The 27,229-nt window shown below is 44.1% G+C and overlaps 1 protein-coding gene across 1 annotated transcript; it reads right to left on the reverse strand.

Moving 5' to 3' along the window:
* Window positions 1-962: 962 nt before the first annotated feature.
* Window positions 963-12,360, reverse strand: LOC100914589 (LIM/homeobox protein Lhx8-like; the record flags this gene model as incomplete). Its single annotated transcript, XM_031938526.1, has 6 exons — window positions 12,176-12,360; window positions 8,036-8,198; window positions 7,547-7,781; window positions 6,707-6,840; window positions 3,166-3,287; window positions 963-1,183 (listed from the first exon to the last, which is right to left on the reverse strand). Coding segments are annotated over exons 1-6 (1,060 nt in total), but the record flags the coding sequence as incomplete, so codon positions are not given.
* Window positions 12,361-27,229: the final 14,869 nt, after the last annotated feature.

A 27,229-nucleotide genomic window follows, 5' to 3' on the forward strand; every position in this document is an offset into this window, starting at 1 on the left:
GTTATGATGGGACAGATTTTGCTCTCATCTTAAAAATGCAGAAGGCTCCAATCTGTCCTCTTGTCCAACATAGCTCCCGTAAGCATCCTGAGACACGAGAATCAAAATGGCAAAATCCGTGGTTTTTTCCATACTGACTTGAAAATCCTCCCTTTGTTTAAAAAAAAAAAGATTCCTGGGGCAACTGGGTGGCTCAGTAGATAGAGACATCAGTCCTGAATTCAAGAGGACCCCAGTTCAAATCTGGCCTCAGACACTTAACACTTCCTAGCTGTGTGACCCTGGGCAAGTCACTTCACTCCAATTGCCTCAGGGGAAAAAATGGTTCCTTTGTCATTTTGGATGTGCCATCATTTCCTTCCCAGAACTATCAGAGACATCATTGTCTTCCTCCCCACTAAAGGCCAAATCAGTTCTGTCTTTATAAAACACTTTATTTATTCATGTGAATTTCCCCTCTCAATCTATTATTAATTGAGAAACAACTGCCTTCGAAATAAAGCCTGGACGTTTATGACAAGGAGAAGCTATTTTGGGAAGCTTTTTAATGAATGAAATTGAAATCTGCAGAATCATTACAATGATACTATTCCTGTCGAGATCTAATTATCAGCAGCGAGCTAGAAATAGCTGATCTATCAGAGATGAGTGGCTGGCCTATGTCTGAAATAATACTTAATTTGCTAGTTTAAAACATATGGAGACATATGTGGGGGGGGGGGAGAGATCTGTATTGAAATAGGATACAATTACTACAAAATACACTCTCTCTCTCTCTCACACTCTCTCACACACACACACACACACACACACCCTCCCAATCTTTAGGCTACAATATTACCAAATAAGATATTCTCAACTCCACAGTCATCAAGTTAAAACTCTAGCTTTCTACACAAGCATTTTGCTTCCCTCTCCGGCCCCAACCCCGTCCCACAAGCTGGGACAGAGGGAGAATTTACCATTTTCTGCTTCTCTCTTCAGACTGTCCTCCAAGCCATCATAATGGATTCTACAAAGGACTTTTTCTTCCACCAAAGCAAACTCATCTCCAGTACTGAGCTGTCTTTTGCAGGAGAAACAAACAAAGCAGGCCAAGTGGTAGACATAGCCCCGCGCCTTCTGTACCCAATCGCTGGAGCACACGTACCTCCCACAGCCACAGCAGCAGGTTCCAAATTTCCTGCAGTGAAGGAGGAGAGGGAAGGAAGGGAGAAAAGAAGCCATTTTCATCGCAAGTCAAGCCCGGCCCGACTGGCCACCTCTGAGGCCCTTGCTCGGCTTCCTCCTGGCCAACACTGAAAACTGGCGTGGATTTACCCCGATTTTCCTCCCGCACTCGGTATGTTCTGAAAACATTCTAATTCCCCACAATCCCCAAAGAGCCCACTCTCCCGATGGCTTTCCATTCCAACACTAACTGTGAGTGGTGGCTTATCACAGAAGATGAGGGCAGCAGTTTGGGGTTTTCTTGGGTTTTTAATAAAAACCCATGCATAGGGCTTCAAATCTAAAGAATGGGATGAAATTAAATAGACATAAACCAAGCTCGGGAAGCACAAAGGGCATCGCTGGTGACGGGCCCAGGATGGGAACCAAAGGACAGGACAACGCAGGCAGTCCCCTGCCTCAGAACTGAGGAGCTGGCTTTTCTAGTTAATAAATTACAAACAGAGTCAAATAAATTGGAAGACTGAGATAGAAAACGAAGACAACTCTAACCAACGAGGCTCCCTAGCACCCCCTGGAAAACCAAAACCAGCACTCAACTGGTCCCTTAGGGCCAAGACTCTGGGCAGTTTTCCATAAGGGAAAAAACTGCCATTTGATATTTTCAAGGAAGAGATTAACTGTGGATCTTATTAAGGTACAAGATGCCCCACTGGGGGGGGGGGGGAATGAGAAATCTTTCTTTCCTTTCAAATGTAGTTCCTGGAGAACATTGGTCAAATTGAGCAGCAGTTCCAGGATGGCAAGCAAAAGCCAGGGTACCAGCAAGTTCTCTGTCCAGTTTTGCTTGGGCTCCACCATCCATTATTTCTGAAGGGCCAGTGATGCCCGAGGCGCCATCGTCAGCAGCAGTGTCTACTGCTTTAATGTCCTTTACAAAGCTGTTCTAAGTAACACTGTCCCCTAAGAACAATTTTGGACTAAGCCAAATGGTCGGGGTACCAAGTGCCCAAATGGTGAAGTCTGAAAGGCTTTTGACTGCTCTCCAAAACGCCCTGCTTTAGATCACTAAAGGAGTTGGCAAGTCCTCCCAGGAGAACAAGGAGGCAGATCCATTTAGGATCCTAGCACAGATTTTGTTTTGGGGGGTTTGTTTAAATAACTAATCCCTTCTACTTTTCCTCATCACCAAATTCTGAATTTTTACAGTCACCCACAGCTTGCTTAAGTGCAAAGCCCAAACTCGGGATGGTACTTTATCAGCCTCCTCTCATATATGGTGAGCCTCGCAAAAGCAAAATGTTTTCCATTTGGAGGCCCAGTAAATAATCATCATGTTGTTCTTGACAATTAGGAAAACAGGGCTTAATGTTTATAAAAAGCGACTTCCAGTCTGACTCTATTGCTATACGAAGCATACTTTAAAAAAATTCATAAAGAATCTGAGAGTCATTTCAATGACTTCCATACAGAAAAAATCATGGCAAGAGAAAAGTGGGAGAGCTGTCCAAGGGCAGCTCACTGAATGGGGCAAGGTGATGGGAGGCCAGATTTTTAGGTCCAAGAGCATCTTTTAGGGAGAATGTGAAAGTACATTTGAACTTCTCACCCAGTACCCGGGGCTAACCTTGCTGGCCTCCATGACAGGCTCTGACCTCGCCTGCCATGCCCCAACTTCCCCGGTTTCTTTATGAGACGGCACAGCCGTGGCTTTGGCTTCCATCCCTGGTTCCTGTAGCTTTGGGTTATCCCCGTGCCGTTCCTAGACACTATCCCCAGAACTTTCATCCCCAAAGGGCAGAGGCCAATTTGAGCAATTGCTTTCTTGACAACAAAAGTCACTGCTGGACACATTTCCCAAGATCCGTTTTTTCCAGCAGGCTTGGGGAGCAGAGCTCCATTCTCCCGCTCGTTTCCGAGTTACCCATGCTCCAAGACCGGGCGGCAGCAAACCTCCAAAGCCAGCGTTTCCGAGTCGCTCCCTTGCTAACCTACCTGAGATAATCAATCTTGCAGAAAATGGTGTTATCTTTAATGAAACAGGTGGCGTGCTTTCCCAAGGAGGTCTGGCACACGCTACAGCAGAGGCATTGCATGTGCCAGTACATGTCATTCACCTGCAAAGGACAAGGGGAAAGGACTTAAGCTCTGACAATTGAGAACACAGAGCGTTCCACCCTGTAGCTGGAGGCTCAAAAGCCCAGCCTGTGACCACATGACGAACATCTTCCTTTTGGAACCTTTTTATTTTTAGGGGGAGTGAGGTATGGACAGGAAGAAGACTCATTTTCTTAGTGTGTAGAACTCCTAGTGTGGAAACTCCTTGCACCGATCCCCATCCCCAACTTAACCTGATTTTGTGGGGCTAAAAGGTCCCAGCATTTTTTGACACCACAGACACATTGCTACTTGGCCTTTAACCTGAATTGCCTGGGTAACATTTTCATAAATGTGCATCTGGATCTCTTCCCTACCCCCCCCCCCCCGAAAGTATAGTTCAAAAAACATTTATGTTCCTTATGTGTTTCTTCTAAATTTGTGACAAAATTTAACACATACTTTAACATGTATCGGACGACCTGCCAATCTAGGGGAGAGGGTGAAGGGAAGGAGGAGAAAAGTTGAAACAGAAGTTTTTGCAAGGGACAACGTTGAAAAATTATCCATGCAGATATTTTGTATTTATACAAAAAGCTATAATAAAAAAGTAAAATAAAATTATGACAAAAGAGTCTGTTCCTTTTGTTGTTTTTTTAGTTCAGATTTTTTGAGTCAGATTTTCAACTTGTGAAAACACCCAAGCCAGGAAGAACAGAAGGAGCGACCTTTGTTTTTTCTCAGAGGTGCTGCCTGTCCAAGTCCCCACACTCTGCCCAAACCCAACAAACTGTCCTACCTGAGTCTGCAACACTGGCCTAAGCACCCGCACGAGTTGCCTATTTCCAAAGGTCAACCGGCTTCATTTTCCTGTTGACCAATATTGCCAGGCTACCTTTGAGCAGGATGAGGAGGAGCTGGATACTAGAGGCCTATCTTCAGGCATCCCTCGGCTCTAGCTACATTCAATCCTCATCTCAGAGGATGATGGAGTTACCTTGTGGTGATTGTTCTGCTCAGCACCAAGGGGAGGCCATATCGGACCATTCAGGCTTGGTTCCATAAAGAAGCTCCTATTTCCCCAATATACAGAAGCAAAGCTTTCAGGTCTATTCTTCCTTGTTCCCCCCACCTAGTGACCTAAGAAAGCTTTGTTCTCTCTCTGGCCAGATACTGAACAGAAATCAAAGATACCATTTCAGCTCTGACACAAAATATTCCAAAATGTCACCTAAGTGATTGTGCCAGAAACATGGGGGACGAGGGCAACCACAGATCTCTAACTGAAATCAGTAGCAAAAACGTGTGGGTAACTCAGCTTTTTGTTAACCCTGACCCTCCAGCTAGATGCCGTGGTTTCCAATTAGAGCCAAGGTGACAGAAACCACCCTTTTCCCTCATCTGCCCCCCTACCCTGCCCCTGCTGGCCAAAAGGCAATGGGGTCAGTCTCTCCAACCCGCAGAACTATGACCTGTATTCAACGTTTTGCACCCCCCTGACAAACTTCCATGGCAATGCCATACAAGCAGCTGACCTTCAAATAGCAAGGACGCTTTTTAGGGTTGAGCAAGTGTGGTCCAAGCAAGATCTCACTTCAGCCTGCCCAGGAAAGGATGCCATAGGAGCCAAAGGCTAAAAACTGGCTTTTCATCACAATTCTATACCAACCCAGATTCTGTCCAGAGTCCAAAGAGCCTCATTTATGAAGAATACAACACTGAACTAAGCTCAGATCTCTTCTGAAGGAAATGGGCATTTCCTTGGAACCACTGGTGGTTATTATAAAACGGTAAGTCCCCCAAAGTGAGAAGCCCAGCATCCTCCACAGAACACCAAATCTGACTGTTAGGGTGTCAGCTGAGAAAGAAGGGGTCAACCAGTTTTCTTAGTACCAGTAAATGAGGTTGCAGAACCCAAGGAAAAGCCTCCTGTTCCTCTGCCTCACAGCGAAGTTGAACCCATGGTCTAATCTCCCACAGCTATCTTCCTTCAAGGAGAGATTTGGGATTTTCTTTTAGAGATTTAGAATTCTTTTTAAGAGAAAGCCTCTGATCAATTCTGATAGAAGTGGCTCTCTTCAACAATGAGGATCCAAATTGGTTCCAACTGATCAGCGATGAACAGAACCAGCTACACTCAGGGAAAGAACACTGGGAAACAAGTGGGGACCACAATACAATCTCTCCATTTATTGCGTGAAAGACAAAATCTGTGCCCCCATCTGTGTCTGACAAAAAATCAAGACCACCAACAATACTAAGAAACCATTTTCCTGTCAAATAAAACAACCCAGAGTTCTCGGCTGGCTAACAGTTCACCTCCCAGTAGCAGCCAGAACAGCACTGCCTCTTCCAAGCAGACCGTCAAGCCTGGGTTTTAGGCAATACCCATTTCCTACAGAGACAGAACCATGTTCCTGTGTTCCAAACAGGCCCCAGACTGGTAGAATGCAGCTTTGGACCTGACCCTACTATTCCGGTGCCACAGGTCTCTTAGGAAGCTGCTTTATGTACCAGAAGGACAAATAAGGCGCCAATGCACAGACTCTCACCCACTTATTCTCAAATATGGCCTCAGTCTGCCTTATGGCCAAGAGCTCTGCAAGAGTCCAAACCAAGAAGAGGGGGGCGCAGAAAGGTCTGGCTTCAGATGAAAAGCCCAGAGAGCATTCGGAAGGGATCCCGGGGAAGCAACACCGCCAACTGGGAAAAGTGCAAACTTGGGGTCTCATTTTTTGAAAGACATCATTCAGAGAGCCCCTTGAAAAACCCATCAGTGAGACTGGTGCTTTCATTTTTTGATGCATGGGGAAAACTCAAATCAGACTGGGAAAAGAGAAAGGTGGATTTCCCTGAAGGCCGGACAGGCGCCAGGGGACAGGCTTCCCATTCTGGAGAAATGTGAAGGGGAAAGTGGACTATTTTAAGCTGTATGTGCCAGTCAGTATCAGGACGGAACCATAACGTGGGCTTGGGGGAGGGGAGCCACTTCCCGGCTTGGGACTCCCTTAAATGAGCACAATCATATTTGGATAGCCCCCACTCCCACCTTCAAACCTTTCTGGTTTGAATATGCAGAAATTAGGATCCATAATGGGGGATTCTTTAAAGGCAAAACATCAAACAAATTAAGGCTGGTGCCTAAACCCCAAAGGCAAACTGGAGGCTATAGGCCAGGAGTGCTGGACCTCAGAGAGCAGAAGGCAAAAAAAAGTCCCCAGGACAGAGCCAGAGCAGGAGTCCAGGCTGCCACTTCCTGGACCCATGGAAAAGGGGGTTGGGACAATCCTCAAAAGCTGGGGCCACAGCCGGAGCTTCCAGGGCTACCTGGGGCTCACCCACGCTGCCTTCAAGCAGCTGCCTGCACTGCCCAGCAGCCCCACTCCTGGGACTGCTCCCATTTGTCCCTTGGCCCACTGGAGCGCTTCTAAGCCCTTACCTTGAGGAGGTATTTGTCCAGGATTTCCAGGCGGCAGCCACTGCACACGCACTTGACCTGGGGTAGCTGGGGTGGAGGCCATGGACTGCAGGGACGAGGAAGAGCAGGGATCTTGCTCCCCAGTGGCCTCCCGACTCATTTGGGGGAGGAAGCGGGGCGCCCCAGAAGACAGCAGAGATGAGGAAGAGCAGGGATCTTCTTCCACTGTCGTCTTGAGAATCACCTGGTGGACAGGAGATCATTATATACTTCAACAATAATACTATATGATGACCAGTTCTGATGGACCTGGCCATCCTCAGCAACAAGATCAACCAAATCATTTCCAATGGAGCAGTAATGAACTGAACCAGCTACGCCCAGAGAAACAACTCTGGGAGATGACTATGAACCATTACATTGAATTCCCAATCCCTATATTTATGCACACCTGCATTTTTGATTTCCTTCACAAGCTAATTGTACAATAATTCAGAGTCTGATTCTTTTTGTACAGAAATAATGTTTTGGTCATGTATACTTATTGTGTATAAGTTATATTTTAATATATTTAACATCTACTGGTCATCCTGCCATTTTAGGGGAGGGGGTGGGGGGGTAAGAGGTGAAAAATTGGAACAAGAGGTTTGGCAATTGTTAATGCTGTAAAGTTACCCATGTATATATCCTGTAAATAAAAGGCTATTTAAAAAAAAAAAAAAGAGAGAATCACCTGGTGGAGGAAGGAGGGCGCCCCGGAAGACAGAGCAGAGGAAGAGGGCTCTTCCTCCCCAGTGGCCTGCAGCCTCACCTCGGGGAGGAAGCGGGGCGCCCCAGAAGCCAACAGAGACGAGGAAGAGCAGGGATCTTCTTCCACTGCGGTCTTGGGAATCACCTGGCGGAGGAAGGAGGGCGCCCCGGAAGACAGGGCCGAGGAAGAGCAGGGATCTTCCTCCACGGTGGCCTCGGGGATCACCTGGCAGACCAAATAGACCTCCCCTGGGGCAGAGCCCATGGTCTGCAGGGACGAGGAGGACAGCGACAGCAGAGCTGAGGAAGAGCAGGGCTCTTCCTCCGCAGCGGCCTTGGGAATCACCTGGCGGAGGAAGCAGAGCGTCCCAGCGCACTCAGTTGGGACTCCCCAGCCGCGCAGCCCCGACGGCTCCGAAGCCCACGGGACTTGTGCTGCTGCCAGTGACCCCTGGCTATAGTCCGGCCGATTCGTTGCCATCCAACTCCACCTGCCAGCCCCGGCTGCCTTCCCTCCTGCGTCACCAGCCCCCCCCCCCCCAGCAGCCGCAGGCTGCCCAACACATACACCCGAACGTCTCCGGGGCCAATTTCCATTACCTTCCCTGCCTCAGGAAGCTCCCTGGGGGCTGTTCGCTCCTGGCTTCCCCTGTCCTGCCTCCGCTTCATACACTTACACACCCTCGTCTCCTGGGCCTTCAAGTGTTCTTCCCGCCGCCAGGGCTGCAGGTCGCCAGCACTCTTCAGACATGACCATGGGAGACTAAGGAGGGAGACAGGGAGAAGAAAATAAGTGAAAGAGAAAAAGGGAGAAAGAAATTAAGACAAAGAACGAGAAAATGAGAGAAAATGAAATGAGGAGAAACGAGAGACAGAGCCGGATGAGGGCTCTGGGCAGGGAGACCCTTCCAGGATTCCCTCGTCCCCTAAGGCCACGGGTGGAGCAGGGATGGGAGCCCGGACCAAGCTTGCCGTGACTGTGGATGTTTTTTTTCCCCTTTCCTCCCCTTCCTCCCGGCCGGGGCAAAAGCAATCACCAGCCAAGACAAAGTGTTTTTGAAGGCGCAACTCCACTGAGCTGGGATGGGGGGGAGAAAGAAAAGATGGGGAGGTGGGGAAGGACGTCGAAAGTTGTTTTTGAATTGGCTGCCCAAAGGTGAAGAAGTTTAGTAGACCACGAGAAGGCCAAGTGGCTGGGATGGCGCACCCCAAGTTTTTCCGAAGGCAATTTGAATAAAATGCCACATGGAGCGGGAGCCCCGTGCCCTCGCACAAATCCCGTTGCAATTAGGCCCCGGCGGTTAAGGGGCCGGGGGGGGAAGGAGCGTTTTTTAGGGTAAAAATCGCACTTAATACCTCAAAAAAGTGGAACCTTAGAGCAGCCTTTAGGTTACTGTAAAGCGCGCCCAAAGCCTGGCGGGGAAGAAAGGGGAACGGGTGGGGGGGCCTAAGAAACAAACAAACAACAAAAGCGGCTCTTCCTCCAACCCCTTTCCCTCGATGCTTGTTGCTTTTTCTCCCTCGCTCGTTCCCTTTTCCTCCTTTCTCTTTTTCAACCGGTCTCGCCAGGCTGTGGGGGCAGGCTGCCCGTGGCTTCGGGACCTGGGCCCAAATCTCCCCGGGGCCGGGCCACCGCTCGATTTCCTTCTCCCTTTCGGACCGACCTCGAGTCCAGCTGCCTCCCAGACGTCCCCGAGCCCTGGCTGCCCTCCCGCCCGCCCGGAGCCTGAGGCCGCCCGGCCGTGCAATTGGGGGATGCCCGTGGCGGGCAAGATTGGCCGCAGGTTAGAGAGAAGAGGGAGGCGGCCGAGCCCTGGCGTGTGTGCGCGCACGTGTCTGTACGTCTGGGGGGGTGGCGCGCACCCCTCTCCCGCCTGCCTGGGCACTGCTCAGGGCGTCGCCCCAACCTTGGGCGATGGATGGAAGGGATTGGAAGAGCGCCCGCCCAGTGGTGGGGTCCCGGGGGCCCGGGGACAGGATTCCGAAGGTACCACAAAAGAGCTATTTTCCCGCCAGCCAATTGTGGCCGAGGGCCCCCCAACCCCAACTCCTTCTGCTGACTACTTTTTGTCCGAGCGCCCTAGAGCGCCTCGGGCCCGGGTCCGAGGCGGTGCCCTCCCTCCGTTCCCGGGGCTGGACGCCTTGGTTGGGGAAGGCCCCCTTCTGCGCTGGGAGGCGGCCTCCCTGGCCCTCGGGGCCCGCCTCCCCCATCATGCTCCAGCCCATCCGTCTCCCCCACTTCCATCCCCAGCACGGCAATGGTGGACCCCAAAACGAAAAATTTACCCAAGTCCAGGAAGGGCCCTTGGGCCTCTGGCTCCAACACTGGGAGGCCGGCCTTAAGAGCTGGAAAGAGGGAGGAAACTGCAGAAAAGGGAGGGAGAGAAGGAGAGAGGGAGGAAGGAAGGAAGAAAAGAAAGAAAGGAAAAAAAAGTTTGGAGCCAAAGAAACCCAAGACTGCCTGCAGGGAGCTGTTCTTCTGAGGATCTTTGCCCCAGTTCCCTCCAGAATAAAGGAAACGAAAAAAGGGGCGGGGCAAAGTTTTGTTTTCCAGGGTTAGGAACCTTCCAGGAGGGAGGGAAGGGGGAGACCCTTTCCCTACATTTGCCCCTTGGAAAAATCCGCCTTCTTCAAACGTTAAGATCTTTTATCAGGGACTTTATCAAGATCTTTTATCAGGACTTTATCATCACGATCCAGCCCTCACCGCAAGCGTAACCTTAGACCCAGAGTCAGGGTCCGGCCCTTTTCCCTTGAAACCCCAGAAAGAACCAAGGAGGATCGTGGGAAAGGGGGGCCTCTGGGAGCCCCTGCTTTAAAGCTGCCCTTCCCTCCCTCCCCCTCCCTCTCTCTCTCCCGGCGGATGCCGTCTACAGGGAAGAGGGCAACCCCAGCCTATCCATTTATCTCCGGGTTCTTGTGTCCCCTCTAAAATGTTCTTATTAAGATAAAAAGAGCATCTGAGCAAACACAAGCTTCTGGGCGCCGGGAGATTGAAAAGGGAGCCCCGCAAGAAAAACAAAAGGAAGTATGTTGCCAATTAGGAGGACTTCTTTCATCTAGACCCAGGACCCAATTTGAACCTGGACGACTTTGGCGTTCCACAGCCCAAGAGGCCTTGGGGGGCCGAGGGAAGTTATCCGGAGAGGGGGTGGGATTGATCCCCAGCTTCCTTGGGTGATTTTTGGTCTTTAATTTGGAAAAGAAAAATATTTGTATATGTGTACACACAAATTGGGGAGTTAAATTAATTTTTAAATTTACTGTAGTTTTTTTAAAAATTAGATTAAAATCGATTCGGAATCATTTGGAGGCAAATTTCCTTCAGTCCAACCCCTTTTAGAGCGATATTTAAATTAAATCGAATTCCTTTTTGGTTTTGTTTTTTTCCCCGCTTCCCTTTATTCCGAGCCTGTGAAGGTCCTTAAACCAAAGCAATCTAGATTCCGGTAGGGGACAGACGTGAGGGGCCCCGGAGGGACCCAGGCCGCGGCTTGATCGCCCCCGGCCGTCCCCTGGGGACCTTTGTTGACCAGCTCACGCCAATTGCTTTTTCCCCCAAGGCTTCTCTGCCCTGAAGCCGGTAAACTTAGAAAATTCGGTTCCAAAACCCAGCCTGCCTCCAAGGGCCCACAAGTTGAGCAGAATTTCTGCAAATGGTGGGCCTGACCCTGGGAGATTCCGCCGTAAACGCGTTTGGAGCAAACTGCCGATTAAGGACATTCAGTGGTAGTTGGCCAGTTCCAGGGGATGAACGGGGTGTCTGTCCTATTAGTTTGTGGGACTCCAAAAAATGCAATCGGGCAAGGCTTTGCGGATTTAGGAGGGGGCTGGGGCTCGCGCTCTTCACAAATTTTTAAACTGTATCAGAAGGGCGGGAGGAAATGCAAATTACTTTCTAGAAATAAAATCGGCTTGAGCCGCCTCTCGAACGGAAAGCCGGGCTGCCCAGAGCGCTCCATCTCGCAGCCTGGGTCTAAAGCAGGAGGGGGCTAGAAGGAAAAATCCAGGTCCCAGGCTGGTAGAGTTACAGCCTAAGCGGTTTTTTGGGGCTTTTGGCTTTTCCTTTAACTTGTGTATACAAAGAGGGGAGGGGGGTATTATTGTATTCTTTATGCTGGGAGAGAAGGAGATGGAAAAGGAGAGAGAGAGGAAAGGCGAGGGGGGAGAGAGAGGAAAGGGAGAGGGAAAAGAGAGGTAAGGGGGAGAGAGAGAGACAGAGAGACAGAGACAAAGAGAGAGAGAGAGACAGAGAGAGAAACAGAGAGACAGAGAGAGAAAGCAGAGAGAGAGACAGAGAGAGAGAGGAGGGGGGGAGGGGAGAGATAATATAGAGGGAAGTTCAAATTCGAGGTCCTTCAACCCACTTTGGTTTGCGCAGAAGCAAATCCAGCTCCCTCCATTCCTTGTTTCCGCATCCTGCTCTTCCTCTCAGTCTTCTTTACTTCCAAGAAGTCTCTCCTGCCCCCTTATACTTGAAGACCTCCTGGAGGTCTTCCTTGTAAGGTAAGGTCCATGAGGGCTGGCTCTAGCGCCCCTCCGTCTCCCCTGCAGCCCCAGAGCCGGCGCGTAGGTCCGGAAGGTTGCTTCGGCCGCCCAGGCGCTCACGTCTAAACCCCCTACATTCAGCCTCCGCTCTCCCTGAGTTTGCTGGGAGGTCTCCAGAAGCCTGCCCTTTCGGTTAGGGTTCAGGTTAGGCTCCAAAGTCCCCCTTTGTTATTTCCTGAAGCGCCGGACGGCCAGAGGGCAACATCCTGAGCTCGAGCTCCGCCGCCCACGTCCACTTCATCCCTCCAGTGAGATCCCAGAACTCCGGGCGTGCTTTTCTCCTCAGTCTGAAACCGACGTGTTCCTGGGCACCCCACGGGGCTGCTCTGCCGCCGAATCGCCTGGGGCCGCTGGGCAGACGCGGAGCTCCACGCCATCCTCTCCTAAGGGCCCTCCTGGCCGGGAGTTCACTGACCCTCACTAGGGTCATTCTGCTCCCCACGTCCCCACCACCCTCGGCCTCGGGACCTAAGAGGCGGATGGAGGCTCTGGCACCCGACGCCCCCTCCAGCTCTACTCCCTGAGGACGGGCCGGAGCCCTGAGCTACCACCTCTATCCTCCTCGAGAAGGGGCGGCCTAATTTAACCGCAGCCTGCCGGGAGCTCGGACCTCGGCCGCACTGGCCACAGCTAGATTCCCCTAAAGGCGCACACACGGCGATCCCTGGCCTCGCCCCCAACTTAATCTGCTCGGGATGAGGGCTCCAGTTTTAAAACTGTGCTGGGCGGTGAGTGCCGGGGAGAACTGGACCTGCAGCGTGAGCCTCCCAAGCTTGCTGTGAGGCTCGAAAGCCATCACCCCTGGTGTGTTTGTGTGGACAGCGCTTCGCGTGTGCGTGAACGGCAGATCTTCTTCGCTTCCTCTCCAAGCTGTTAGATTAGATTTAAGGGAACTCTGAGGGCCAGACCTGCCGGGGAGCTGCTCCCTGGCTCCTCGGATGACCAGAGGCCGCTCTGGAGCGTCCCCTCGCGCCCAGCTTCGAGAGAGTTTACAATCCTAAATGGGAGGGAAAGCCCAGGCCTGATCCCTCCTCCCAGCGTCCTACGTGCGTTTCTCTGCCCCTCGAGCCCTGGCTACTCGAGGTGGGGCCCCAGCGGATGGGAAGGGAGCGCTGGACTCAGAGCCAGGGACAGAGTCCACCTGCGACCGGGACAGAAGGGAACTTGTCGGGCTCCGCTTCCCGAGATCCCCTGCCTCCGCGAGCTTACGGGGAAGCGCGAGAGCGGCCCCGGAGCCCGGCGGAGACACGCGGGAAGCCGTTTAGCTTTCACGCCCGGCAATTGGGCCTCCTTAGGGCGGGCTGGCCCCGTGCGCTCAGGGCGCAAAATGCTCCGGAGAAGGGTGGGGAAGGGATGGGGGAAGCGCCAGGCCTTCCTGCTTTCCGGGGCTGGGTGGAAGCCAGGGGAGGCCCGAGGTGGGCCCGAGGCCGGAGCGCGCCCCGGGCATCTGAATCAGCCCCTGGAACCGAGTCTCATCTCGCCCGAGGGCTAGGCTAAAGGAGGCTGGGCGCAGGCTGGGGCTTCTGGGGAGCCCCGAAGCGGCTATCTGGACCTAGATTCCCATGTGCGCCCACGATGGTGGAGTCTGCTCAGAGGCCCGAGCTGAGCTTTCCCGGGGGGATGAGGTCTCCGGACTCTTCACTAAGGCAGATCTGCCCTTGATGTAGAATTGATCAGATTAGGGAGCTCCGGAGCTCGGGAGGCTAAGGGATTTGCCTCCCGTCACAAAATGAAGTGCAGGATTTGAACCCTGATCTTCCTGACTGCGAGATTGGCCCGAAATCCGTCCCGTGTGTTGTCCCTGTCTTTTGTCTCTTTGTCCTTGTGTCTGTCTCTCGGTGCCTTTTTGTCTGCTTTCCCTCCCCTGCTCTCCCCTTCCCTCCCCTCTCCTCCATTCTCTCCTCTCTCTTAACTCCCCTCTGCCCTCTTTTGTCTCCCTCCTCTCCTTTCCTTCTTTCTTCTCCCTTCCCCTTTAAGTTTCAAAGGCCACAGGATTTATTTATTTAACTTTTTATTTTTGGCTGAGGCAATTGGGGTTAAGTGACTTGCCCAAGATCCTACAGCTAGGACGTTAAGTGTCTGAAGCAAGATTTGAACTCGGGTCCTCTTGACTTCAGGGCTGGTGCTCTATCCACAGCGCCACCTGGCTGCCCCGCCCACAGGACTTAAACCCGAATTTAAAACTGAAAGGCTCCTAGAAATTTTTTCTGATCTACATATTACAGATGAGAAAAGTGAGATTCAGAGAGGAAAGGGAAAAGAAGGGAAGAAGCACTTATTGAGCGCCAATTGTGTACCAAGCTCTGTGATAAGGACTTTCCAACAGAGAAATAAAGTAAATTTTCTCCAGCCCATGCCCCGTCCCTAGCACTCCCCTGCCCTTCACTTCTCTGCTTTCCGGACCCAGATGAGCTGTGTCCATACAGAGAGGTCCCTGAAGTTGCCAGCTCCTTATTTACTCCAGAAGAAAAGGTGCGGGATTAAGCATATTGAACCAGACGCCTTCCCTCAGTCTTGGCCAAGACTGGGCATTCTGAGTGCTGAACCTGTTCTGCAAATCTGCTGGAGGCAGGGACCTAAGGTTGGGCAGGGAGACATTGCACCCGGCGCCAACACAGGGAGGCTGCTCAGAGGGAGAAGAGGCCGGTGCAAGTTCGTTTTACACCCAAAGCTTCACCCTTAGGTGCTGATCTCCCCAATTCTCCCCTCCACACTCTCCCCCAAGTTACTGTGACGACTCTAAGTTATTGGATGACATACTGGTAACAGCCCTACGGTCTAAAAGCTGTTTCTGCCAAGCCTTTCCCAGAGCCAAGGGAGAGAAAGGTGATTTTCCAGAGAGAGCAGATCGGATTTTTGAATCCCCTACATCTCCTCCCTGGCTTCCCTTAACTGGACTTGGGGCGGTCAAGCCCTGCTGGGTCCCTTCGCAGGGCTGATGGCTCAGGGCAGTGGGAGGCTCCTCTCTTCTGCCGGTTCTGGTGCCACCCGGGGCACACTTGGCTGTGTGGTGGTGGTCATGTAGACAAGCTAGGGGGTGTGGTGCAGGAGGCAGCGAGAGGATGAGCTGGCCTTTCCCAGACTGTGGATCAGATTTAGTCCTGGAGGATCTGCAGGGTCTCACCCCATTTGGGTGCAGCTTGCCAGAGGTACCCCAGCTCTGGACCCGGTATGGGAAAGACTCAGCTTTTCCAGGTCCAACTGGACTCAGACACGAGCTGGGGTCGGTGGGAAGTCTGCCTGCCTCCGTTTCCTCACCTGCAAAATGAACTGGAAAAAATGAATTGCAGAAAGAAATGGCAACAGCTCCAGCATCTCAGCAAGAAAAAGCCTAATGCTCTCCAGGAGGGTGGCCTGACTGAACAGCACCAACACGCCCATTTTACAGCCGAGAACTGGAGCAGGGAAGTGAGTGGCCCAGGATTCTAAGTCAATAGCTTCAGTATGATTGATACATTTCACTTTGCCTTCCTAAAATATTTGGAGATCTCTTACATTTCACCCCCAATAAGTGTGTGGAATAACACTATTAATAGTATAATTGTAACTATAATTATTAATAAATTTTTTCACATATAATTTTGCATTTTTAAAAAGGTTTTTATTAATTTATCCTTCACTTGGCCTAGTGATTGGTTATTATAGTATTATCCTTAAGAAACGACAATAGCCGTTAATGATTATATTGGGTATTTCAAGCAATCATTGCCCCCTCTCTGATACTTTCATTTAGCTGCTTCCATATTTACCCTTTCAATGTTGAAAAGAATCTATGTATGACATCTGGAAGCAATTGTGAAATCTTTATCAGCTAATGGTGTTTTTAAAAGAAAAAAAATAATTTGCAGTATGACAAACTAAAACAAAGGAAAAAATAAAAACCTGCAAGGACTCACCCATTTCACTTCCTAGTGTCATATGTTTAAGAAAATATTGACAGAATTTATTTAGGATGGACACCCATTGTGATATGTGTTCCTTGAAGATTTTTAACCTCAATGATCTCTTATTTTCATTGAAGAATTGGAGAGCTAGACTTCTTTATAAAGCCTAGCAGTATCTGATCAGTTTAATACAATTCTTGGTACATAGTAGGTACTGAATAAATGTTCATTAGTTTGTCTTGATCAGAGGAGCGCCTGAGTAAATAGAGAGAAAACGATTAAAACTATTCTATTGTGATTTATCATTTGAAATAAATTGATAGTTGAGAGGAACCTTAGAGATCCTTTTACAGATCAAAAAACTGAGACTCGATTTAACATAACTAATATCTATGAAGACATTAGTAGTAAACAACTGGGATTAGAACAGACCCTTGGCTTCCATATGAAACACTTATTACTCTTTGCTGCATATTTGCAATTTTTTAAAAAGTTAACTTCTTACATCTCAAAATATAATGCGCTCCTGAAGTTAAATTTGACTTCTGATTTGTAGGATTTGTAGATCAAATCTAATTTCCATTCCTTGATTATTTATCCTTGACTGTTCCTACAGTTTTATTTGCCTTTTGCAATTCTCCTTCCCTTTCTGACTACATATTTCTTCAGATATTTCAACCACAGTAACATATCACATCCGATCAAATGCTGAAACAGACATGAAAATCCAGGTGTCTTCTCTTAAGTCAAACATTAAAGATATTTTTAAAAATCTATAAAGGTAACTCTTTCCCATATTTTTTTTGTTTTGGAAAACCTACTTATTTTTAAAATATGTATGTAACTTGTAACAGGTTTAGTGTTATTTTTAAATGAAGCAACATAAATGTTTTAAAAAGTATCTTCCTAATTTAAAGCATAGTAAATATCAATTACTCTACCTCACATAAACAAAAGTTTTGGGATTCTTCAACAATTTGTAAAAGTATAAAATTTTTCTAAGCCCCCAAAAAGTTGTAGAACCATTTATTCAGATTAAAATAACTTAAAGTAATTCAAGAGAGACCATTTGCTCAGAAAGAAAGGAATTGAGGATCGGTAAAAGAAAAATTGGTTTGTAGTAGCTACTGTGGTAAATGGATAAGGAATCAATATAAATAATAAGGTAATTAACAAAAGGTAAGTGGATAGGCATTCATTAAGACAAAAATGAGAGTATTACACAGCATCAAACATTATAAGAGCATGAAAAGATTTTGAGGATAATTTCACATAAGGGTAGGTTGAAAGGCTTTCTGCTGTTTATTCTGGAGAACTGAAGGCTCAGACTGAAGTATGATATTTGGATTTTTAAAATGTAGTTAGAATTTTAGATGAAGAAATAGATGCTAGTGATCATTTTAAGGAAAACTCCATTAATACCTATACTCTCTGGTATTTTTCATAGGAAGGGATGTTAGGTTTTATCAAATGCTTTTTCTGCATCTATTGAGGTAATTATATGCTTTTTGTTAGTTATGCCAATAATTTTCCTTTTAAAATTATATATATATATATTTATTAAAACTTTTATTGACAAAGCACATGCATGAGTAATTTTTCTAAATCAAACCTTGCAAAACCTTTTCTTTCAAATTTTCCCTCCTTCGCTCTACCCCTCCGTTAGCTGGTAGATAGTCCAATATATGTTAAACATGTTAAATCCAATATATGTATACATATTTATACAGTTATCTTGCTGCACAAGAAAAATCAGATCAAGAAGGAAAAAGAAAAACTGAGAAAGAAAACAAAATGCAAGCAAATGACAACAGAAAGAGTGAGAATGTTATATTGTGTTCCACACTCAGTTTCCCACAGTTCTCTCTCTGAGTGTAGACAGTTCTCTTCATCACTGAACAAGTGCAACTGGTTTGAATCATCTCATTATTGAAGAGAGCCACAGCCATCAGAGTTGATCACCATATGGTCTTCTTGTTGCCATGTACAATGATCTCCTGACTCTGCTCATTTCACTCAGCATCAGTTCCTCTCTCCAAGCCGCTCTGAAATCATCCTGCTGGACGTTTCTTACAGAACAATAGTATTCCGTAGCATATATACCCTAATTTATTCAGCCATTCTCCAAGTGATGGGCATCCACTCAGTTTTCAGTTTCTGGCTACTACAAAGCAGACTGCCACAAACATTCTTGCACATACAGGTCTCTTTTCCTTCTTTAAGATCTTTTTGGGATATAAGCCCAGGAAAAACACTGCTAGGTTAAAGGGTATGCACAGTTTGATAACTTTTTGAGCGTAGTTCCAAATTGTTCTCCAGAATGGTTCCAGTTAATGAATGTAAACTGTTTGCATTTTTGTTTTTCTTCCCAGGTTACTTGTACCTTCTGAATCCAATTCTCCCTGTGCAACAAGAAAACTGTTTGGATCTGCACACATACATTGTATCTAGGATATACTAGGACATATTCAACATATATAGGACTGCTTACCATCTAGGGGAGGGGTGGAGAGTGGGAGGAAAAATCAGAACAGAAGTGAGTGCAAGGGATAATGTTGTAAAAAAAATTACCCAGGCATGGATTCTGTCAATAAAAGTTACTATAAAAAAAAAAAAGAATGGTTCGCAGTTCCACCAACAATATATCAGTGTCCCAGTTTTCCCACACTCCTTTCAACATTTGTCATTACCTTTTTCAGTCATCTCAACCAATCTGAGAGGTGTGCAGTGGTTTCTCAGAGTTGTCTTGATTTGCATTTCTCTGATCAATAGTGATTTGGAGCACCTTTTCATGTGAGTACAAATAGTTCAATTTCTTCATCTGAAAACTGTCAGTTCATACCTTGCACCATTTATCAATTGGAGAATGGCTTGAAGTATTATAAATTTGAATCAATTCTTTATATATTTTTAAAATGAGATCCTTTATCAGATCCTTTGGATGTAAATAATATTTCCCCAGTTAATTGCTTCTCTTCTAATCTGGTCTGCATTAGGGTTTTTTGGGGGGGTACAAAACCTTTTTAACTTAATATAATAAAAATTATCTATTTTATGATCAATAATGATCACTAGTTCTTCTTTGGTCAAAAATTCCTTCCTCCTCCACAATTCTTCTAATTTATTTATAATATCATTCTTTATGTCTAGATCATGAACCTATTTCTTTCTTTTTCTTTAAGTTTGTATGACTTTTCTTTTCTTTTTATTATTATAGCTTTTTATTTACAAGTTATATGCATGGGTGATTTTACAGCATTGACAATTGTCAAACCTTTTGTTCCAGTTGTTCCCCTCCTTCCCCCCATCCCCATTGACTAATACATGTTAAATATGTTAAAATATAAATTAAATACAATATAAGTATACATGTCCTAACAGTTATTTTGCTGTACAAAAAGAATCAGACTTTGAAATGGTATACTATTAGCTTGTGAAGGAAACATGAACCTATTCAACCTTATCTTGGTATACGGTGTTAGGTGTGGAACTATGCCTTCTTTCTGCTATACTACTTTCCAATTTTCCTAGCAGTTTTTGTCAAATAGTGATTTTTTATCGCCAAAGATAGGGCCTTTGGGTTTGTAAAATACTAGACTCTTATAGTCATTGGCTATTTTGTTCATCATTCCACCTATTCCACTAATCAACTTCTCTATTTCTAAGCCAGTACCAAATGGTTTTGATGACTACTGCTTTATAATATAGTTCTAGATGTGGTACAGCAGGGCCACTTTCATTTGCTTTTCTCTTCATTAATTCCTCTGAAATTCTTGCCCTTTTGTTCTTTCAGATGAATTTTGTTGTTATTTACCTACAACAATAGAGATTGCCCAGATTGACAAGAGAGGAAATAAATTACTTAGTCTGATTTACAAAAAGAAAGAGAACAAACTATTAATCAAGTTCCTAAAAAAAATCCCTAGGACCAGATGGATTTAGATGTGAATTCTACCAAAAATTTAAAGAACAATTAACTCCAGTGCTATATAAACAATTTGAAAAAACTGGGAATGAAGGAATTCTACCAAATTTCTTTAATGACACAGACATGGTACTGAATCCTAAAGCAGGTAGGTTGAAAACAGAGAAAGAAAAATTATGGACCAATCTCCCTAATGAATATTGATGCAAAAATCTTAAATAAAACATTAGCAAAGAGATTACAGAAAATCATCCCCAGGATAATACACTATGACCAAGTAGGATTTATACAGGAATGCAGGACTGGTTCAGTATTTGGAAAACTATTAGCATAATTGACTGTATCAATAACCAAATTAACAAAAACTATGTAATCATCTCAATAGATGCAGAAAAAGCAATTGACAAAATCCAGCATCCATTCCTATTAAAAAACACATGAGAGTATAGGAATAAATGGACTTTTCCTCTAAACAGTTAGTAGCATCTATTTAAAACCATCAGCAAGCATCATATGTAATGGGTATAAACTAGAACCATTACCAATAAGATCAGGGGTGAAACAAGGTTGCCCACTATCATCATTACTATTCAAGATTGTATTAGAAATGCTAGCTTCAGCAATAAGAAAAGAAAAAGAGATTAAAGCAATTAGAGTAGGTAATGAGGAAACAAAATTATCACACTTTGCAGATGATATGATGGTACCCTAGACCCCCACAGATTCTACTAAAAAGCTATTAGAAATAATGCATAACTTTAGCAAAGTTGCAGGATACAAAATAAATCCACATAAATCACCATTTTTATACATCACCAACAAAATCCAACAGCAAGAGATACGAAGAGAAATTCCATTTAGAATAACTGTTGATAACATAAAATATTTGGGAATTTATCTGCCAAGTGAAAGTCAGGAACTATATAAGCAAAACTACAAAACACTTTCCACACAAATAAAGTCAGATCTAAGCAATTGGAAAAATATCAAGTGACCAGCAAATATAATAAAGATGACAATACTCCCTAATCTATTTATTTAGTGCTATGCCAATCAAACTTCCAAGAAACTATTTTACTGACTAGAAAAATCCTGAGAATGACTTGCTGTAATCTCTTTGCTAATATTTTATTTAAGATTTTTGCATAGATATTCATTAGGGAAATTCATTGGTCTATAATGTTCTTTTTCTTTTTCACCCTACCTGGTGTAGGTAGCAGCCCTATAAAGGTGTCATAAAAGAATTTGGTAGGATTCCTTTTTCCTTTATTTTTGAAACAATTTGCTATTATTAGAATTAGAATTAGAATTAATTGTTTTTAAATGAATTCACATGTGAATTCATCTTGGCCCCTGAGATTTTTTCTTAGGAGTTGATTAATAGCTTGTTCTATTTTCTTTCTAAAATGGGATTGTTTAACTATTGCTCAGAGAAATGCAAATTAAGACAACTCTGAGAAACACTACACACCTCTCAGATTGGCTGACAGGAAAAGATAATGACAAATGTTGAGGGATGGGAAAACTGGGACACTGATACATTGCTGTTGGAGTTATGAACAGATTCAACCATTCTGAGAGTGATCTGGAACTATGCTCAAAAAGTTATAAACTGTGCATACTTTTGATCCAGCAGTATTACTACTGGGCTTATATCCCAAAGAGATAATAAAGAAGGGAAAGGGACCTGTATGTCAAGAATGTTTGTGGCAGCCTCTTGTAGTGGCCAGAAACTGGAAACTGAGTGGATGCCTTCAATTGAGAATAGCTGAATAAATTGTGGTATATGAATATTATGGAAGATCATTGTTCTGTAAAGAAATGACCAGTTTCTTTTTTTTATTTTTATTTAATAGCCTTTAATTTAAGGGATATATACATGGAACTTTAAGGCATTAACAATTGCCAAACCTCTTGTTCCAATTTTTCACCTCTTACCCCCACCCTCCCTAAATGGCAGGATGACCAGTAGATGTTAAATATATTAAAATATAACTTAGATACACAATAAGTATAATGACCAAAAATTATTTTGCTGTACAAAAAGAATCAGACTCTGAATTATTGTACAATTAGCTTGTGAAGGAAATCAAAGATGCAGGGAAAAAATAGGGACTGGGAATTAATGTAATGTTTTTTGTCATTCCCCGAGTTCTTTTCTGGGTATAGTTAGTTCAGTTATTACTGCTCCATTAGAAATATTTGGTTGATCTTGTTGTTGAGAGGGCCCATCCATCAGGAATATATTCAGTATTGTTGTTGAAGTATATAATGATCTCGCCTCCATTTTCAGATCAGTTCAAGTCTCTCCAGGCCTTTCTGAAATCATCCTGTTGAAGAAATGACAGTTTCAGAGAAGTCTGGAGAGACTTACATGAACTGATGCTGTGAAATGAGCAGGAACAGAGATGTTATACACGGCAACAACAAGACCAACAATGATCAATTTGATGGATGTAGTTCCTCAACAATGAATGATTCAAAAAAATTGGAAAAATGGGCTTCAAAAATAATTTGAATTTTTTTTAAGTAAACTTTAAATCAGGCAAAAGGATTTTTCCCCTACTGCTTAATAAATAATTGTATCCATAAAGCATGAATCCCTTTTCATAGAATTAATTTCCATAGTTAAGGGAAGATCATCCCAACTTGAATATTAGTTATTATATTTATGTTGACCAGAACCTCAAGGGACCATAATGACCATCCCCATTAATTTGGGAAACCTTATGTAATGTGTCATTATCACTATTATCTCTTTCCTTCCTTAGCCATGTGTCCCCAACCCTCCCTTCCCAACTGGCCATCAAGATGTTTTTGTGGAAATTTAGGGTTCTGACCAGACTGCCAAAACCTGTGAGGGTCTTACATAAAGTCTTGGGGAATTGAATGTTGCAATGCTGTACAGAAGTGGGAAAGGATAGAGCATTGGGTTTGAGTCAGGAAGATTATCTTCTTGAGTTGAAACGATTCAGAACCTACTAGCCGAATCCTGAGCCAGCACTTACCCCAGTTTCCTTGGTTTCTTCATCTGAAAACGGGCTGAAGAAGGGCAGCAAATACCCGTATCTTTGCCAAGAAAATCTCAAATGGGGGTCATGGAGAATCGGACTGAAATGAAAATGAAAAGGACAAAATACTTTCCAGGTGATCCTTTTTCTGCTAGCTAGAGTCCCTTATTCTACAAGTAATCCTTAGAGGACATGGTTTCTACCACTGGATGTTTCTAGTTCTCAATAAAGTATACCAACCAGAGGGGATTATGGATTAATTCAAATGATCTGTCATCCTGAATGGAAGAAATAAGCTTTTTATAATGAATTTTGTAAGTGTTATTTATTCATAAAATTATTTTATTTGGTGCATTTAAAAACTTATATTGAGAAGGGATTTCATTTTTTACCGACTATGTCCATAAGAAGCTTGGACTTTATATTTTGCTCATGAGTATCTTTCCTAAAATATGAATTAAATCGAATGCTAGAACAAAATAATAGCTTTTGGGACTAGGAGAATACCATGGGGTTTCTTTCTTATTTGTTTCTTCAGTAACCTGAGACCATGAGTTTTTCAATCAAATCTTATATTGGTTCATATTAATTTTTTAATACCAAGACCATAGGTCTTTTTTTTAACCTGAAATATTGTGGAGGCAAACTTCCCCATTCTCTACTTGTTGATGTTGATCCTTTAAACCAAGTGTAGGGTTGATCTTTATATTAAATTTTATCTTATAAAATTCAGTCCATTATTCCTGTTCCAACCACCCAAATTATTATCTATCCCACATCTGTTCATCTTGCCCACAAGGAAAGAATGTAAGACTTTGAAACTATTTTTTAAAATTGTGAAAATTATGCCATAAAATCTCAAATTTGGAATGGACCTTAAGAGACTTTTAATCAACCCTAAACTTAATAAGGGGTTATATTGTTTAATTCCAAGATGCACTTAATAAATGCTTGTTGATTAACTGAGTAAAAATTCCCTCCAATAATATATTTTTGCTTAAAGAATTCATGAGGGAGAACCTATCTCCTTCTGAGGCAGCATGAACTTTAATTGTGGATTATTCCATGAACAAATCAAATTTGTTTTTTATAATTTTGACTCTTATTATATTTTGATTCCACAACAAGATAGAAACATTTTTCCCTGTTTCGAAGTCAAAAAATTATCAAAGACAAATGAGATTTGTCTAGAATGACCCTTTTTTAAAAAAGCTGAGTCTTAAATAATGATTTATGACTAAAGTTCTAGTTTCTAGAATTTTTTGTTGAAATTAAAGAAAATTATTGACTCAAATTTGGAACTTTTACCCTCTTACCTTTTTAAGAAAATTTAAAAAAATTGCCTTTCTTTTTTAAATAATTTCTCGTGCCTTATTTTTTTTTTCAATTCAGAAATATACAACAGGTAATTAAAAGCTCTTTTAGTATACTACCTGGGTTGGAATTTCCTGAGCCAGTGATTTAATTCATTGAGGGGTTAGAGTCCATTGTGATCTAATTTAGATAGATTCAATTAATTAAATAATTTCCTTGTGTTTGCCAAACCTGATGGTCATTTTTCGGCAGAAAAACTAAGCAAAATAAGATTTCAGATTTGATTTTTACCCTTTATTATTTTTTTCAATTCCACCACAAAGTCCCAATATAGCACTTCAGAGAGTCTGCCACAATACAGTAAAATATTCCCTTCACCCCCATTCTGTCAGTTCCTTAGCTATAAAATGAGCTAAAGAAAGAAATGACTGTAATGCCGGAGAAACTGAGGCAGGAGAGAGATTAGAGAGTTTTCAATAGTTTATTAATTGAGAGTATAATTGACTGGACAGGACTCTCGTCTCAAATTATCCAGTCAGATAGAGATATACTGGGACCAAGGAATCCATGTTGGTCCCAGGGCTGTCATCTCAAAGAATGAAGCATCCCCGAATAAGAGCGGCCTCTATCTTTAAATAACCCTAGAGACAAAGAAGGTAAAAGGTGCAAAGGCTTCTGTCAGGTTGGGGGAGACCATAACTCCTAAAAGCCCAGAGACAGCATGTCTGAATACCCAGAGAGAAAGATGTCAGTGAGGTATCTTGGAATATTTTAGAGGGATATTGTAAATTCTTGAGGACGGGAATCTGCTCTCTTCTTTATCTTGCTAGCAATATATAACCTTAGAGTAAACGGTTCCCAGTCTTAATGGACTAGAGTGGGTTTTTACGACTAAGGATTTAATAGAGCAGTTAAGGAAACTGAGACAAAGGAAACTAGTTCAGGGAAACCAAGTCAGAACAGTTAAAGAGAACTGTGGCATAACATGACAACCATTTTTAGCATCTCTGCCAAGAAAACCCAAATGGACTCACAAAAGGTCAGACATGACTTAAAGGGCTCAACAAACATCACCGGCACAATTCCTTCTGGCTCATTCTAACCAACGACAAAAGGACTGTAACACTTTGTATCTGTCCATACTTTGTTACCTAACCGTTGCTTCCATCTTCTATTCTAAAAATGAGGCAGTGATGAGTTTCCCATTTACCCTTTTAAAATTTCTTTACTCAAGTTCCCACTTTTCTTTCTCAATAAAATTAGTACCATTTTGTTTTCAGAATGTCATTTCTAAAACTGCTTTCCCATGGCCCAACCCAGCCAGTCTAATTTTAGACCCCAGGAAATAAAGTTTTTTTTTCCTTCTGAATCCTTTAAAATGTGCCCTCACCAAATTATAAGGTGAGAAATGCTGAAAAGTTGGGTTTCTACAATGTTAAGCTTTGAGGTAATGTGGGATAAGGGTACCACAGAAGGTGAGAGGTTAAGGAAGATTAGGATTTACAGAACAATTAAGTGATCAATAGAGGTCTTGAGCAAACAAAAGATTGGGAGACTAAGAAAGCAAAGGTAGATTCAGCCAATCAGAAGAGTCTTGTGGTTTTGAGAAACCACAAACTTAAGATAATAGCCCATCCTGCCCAAAACTAGTTGGGGGTCAGTGATCTGACTTGACCAAATCACCACCTGCTTAATAGGCTAATTGAATATTAAGCAACACACCCCAGAGGAGGAGTTTTCAGCTATTTTTGAACGTGGGATATATGATGGGGAGGGAGGGCGGGAATGTTTTATACATATTAAAAGGAAACACATAGTGGGCGTATCTGAAAGACTATACCCCAGATAAAATGAATCAATCTTTTCTCTAAAGGGAGGAACTGCATCACAGGAGCAAGGATGAAGTTTCCCATTTCTATACTCAGTGTTCCTCTTCCTCAAGAAGGGCCCCTTCTGGCCAGAAACATTAAGACAATTCCTTTAGATTCTTCTTTAATAAATTTTCCTGGATACCTGATTTTCAGTGTCAAGAGTGTTATTTCTCACAAATAAACCAAGAAGAGCTAATACAGAGAAAGAGAATAGTAGAGTTATGGGCCAGAACTTGAAACAAAGGATTCTTACAAGGTGCTAACTCAGTGGAATTGATAGAGACATTGGTTGTTTAGCCTGGTGCTTAACAGTTCTCTAGTTCAGTCCATGTACTTAGTACTACTGTAGTTCCACAAGATTCACACCTATGATAAGAGAGCATATAAGCGGGGACAAACTCAGGAGAGACAGAACTAGGGAAGCCAGAGACGTGGTGGTGGTCCTCCTGCCTCCCCATAGAAATCAAGACATGTTCAGGAGGACCTCAAGAAAGCTGGCCCTGGCCCCAGGCAAAAGAGACAATAAAGGATTTGACTTGAACATCTGGCTGTTCCTGTGGTGATTACTCTGATCTGAAACAAAGGCTACTTTCAGAGACCCCAGGAAAACCGGAACCAAAGAGAATATTACACAGTAGATCAATTTTTCTAGTGAACATCGGTACAAAAATTTTGGACAAAATACTTGCAAAGCAATGAGAAAAATATAACACAAGGTTTATATAGTATGATCAGGTGGAATCTACATCAGAAATGCAGAGCTGGTTCTTTATTAGGGGAACTACCAACATAATGGCCATAGCAATAACAAAACCAACAGAAATCATATGATTTTCTCAACAGATGCAGAAAAAGGTTTTGAAAAATATAGCATCCATTTCTATTACCTCTAGGAATAAAGGGATCGTTCCTTTAAATGATAAGCAGCATCTATCTCCAGCCATGAGCAAGTATTATCTGTAAAAGGGATAAACTAAATCCTTCCCAATAAGATCAGGGGTGAAGGCTGTTCTGCTCTGTTGCTAGTATTTGGGCCCCAGAGAAAAGAAAATATGGGAGGCATTAATACGTGGGAGGCATTCAATGGGACATCATTGGAATGTCATCTCTTCCAAGTGTCTTTTAAGATACATCTGGTCTAAATATTCTTTGGACAATAAATCTGGGTGTTTTTAAGCACCATCTGATTCTGGGTGTTCTGGAACACAATTCTGGGTTCTGGGTGCCTCCAGGCATAACCC

This window comes from Sarcophilus harrisii, chromosome 5 (genome assembly GCF_902635505.1).
Source record: "Sarcophilus harrisii chromosome 5, mSarHar1.11, whole genome shotgun sequence".
Taxonomy (NCBI): Eukaryota; Metazoa; Chordata; class Mammalia; order Dasyuromorphia; family Dasyuridae; genus Sarcophilus; species Sarcophilus harrisii.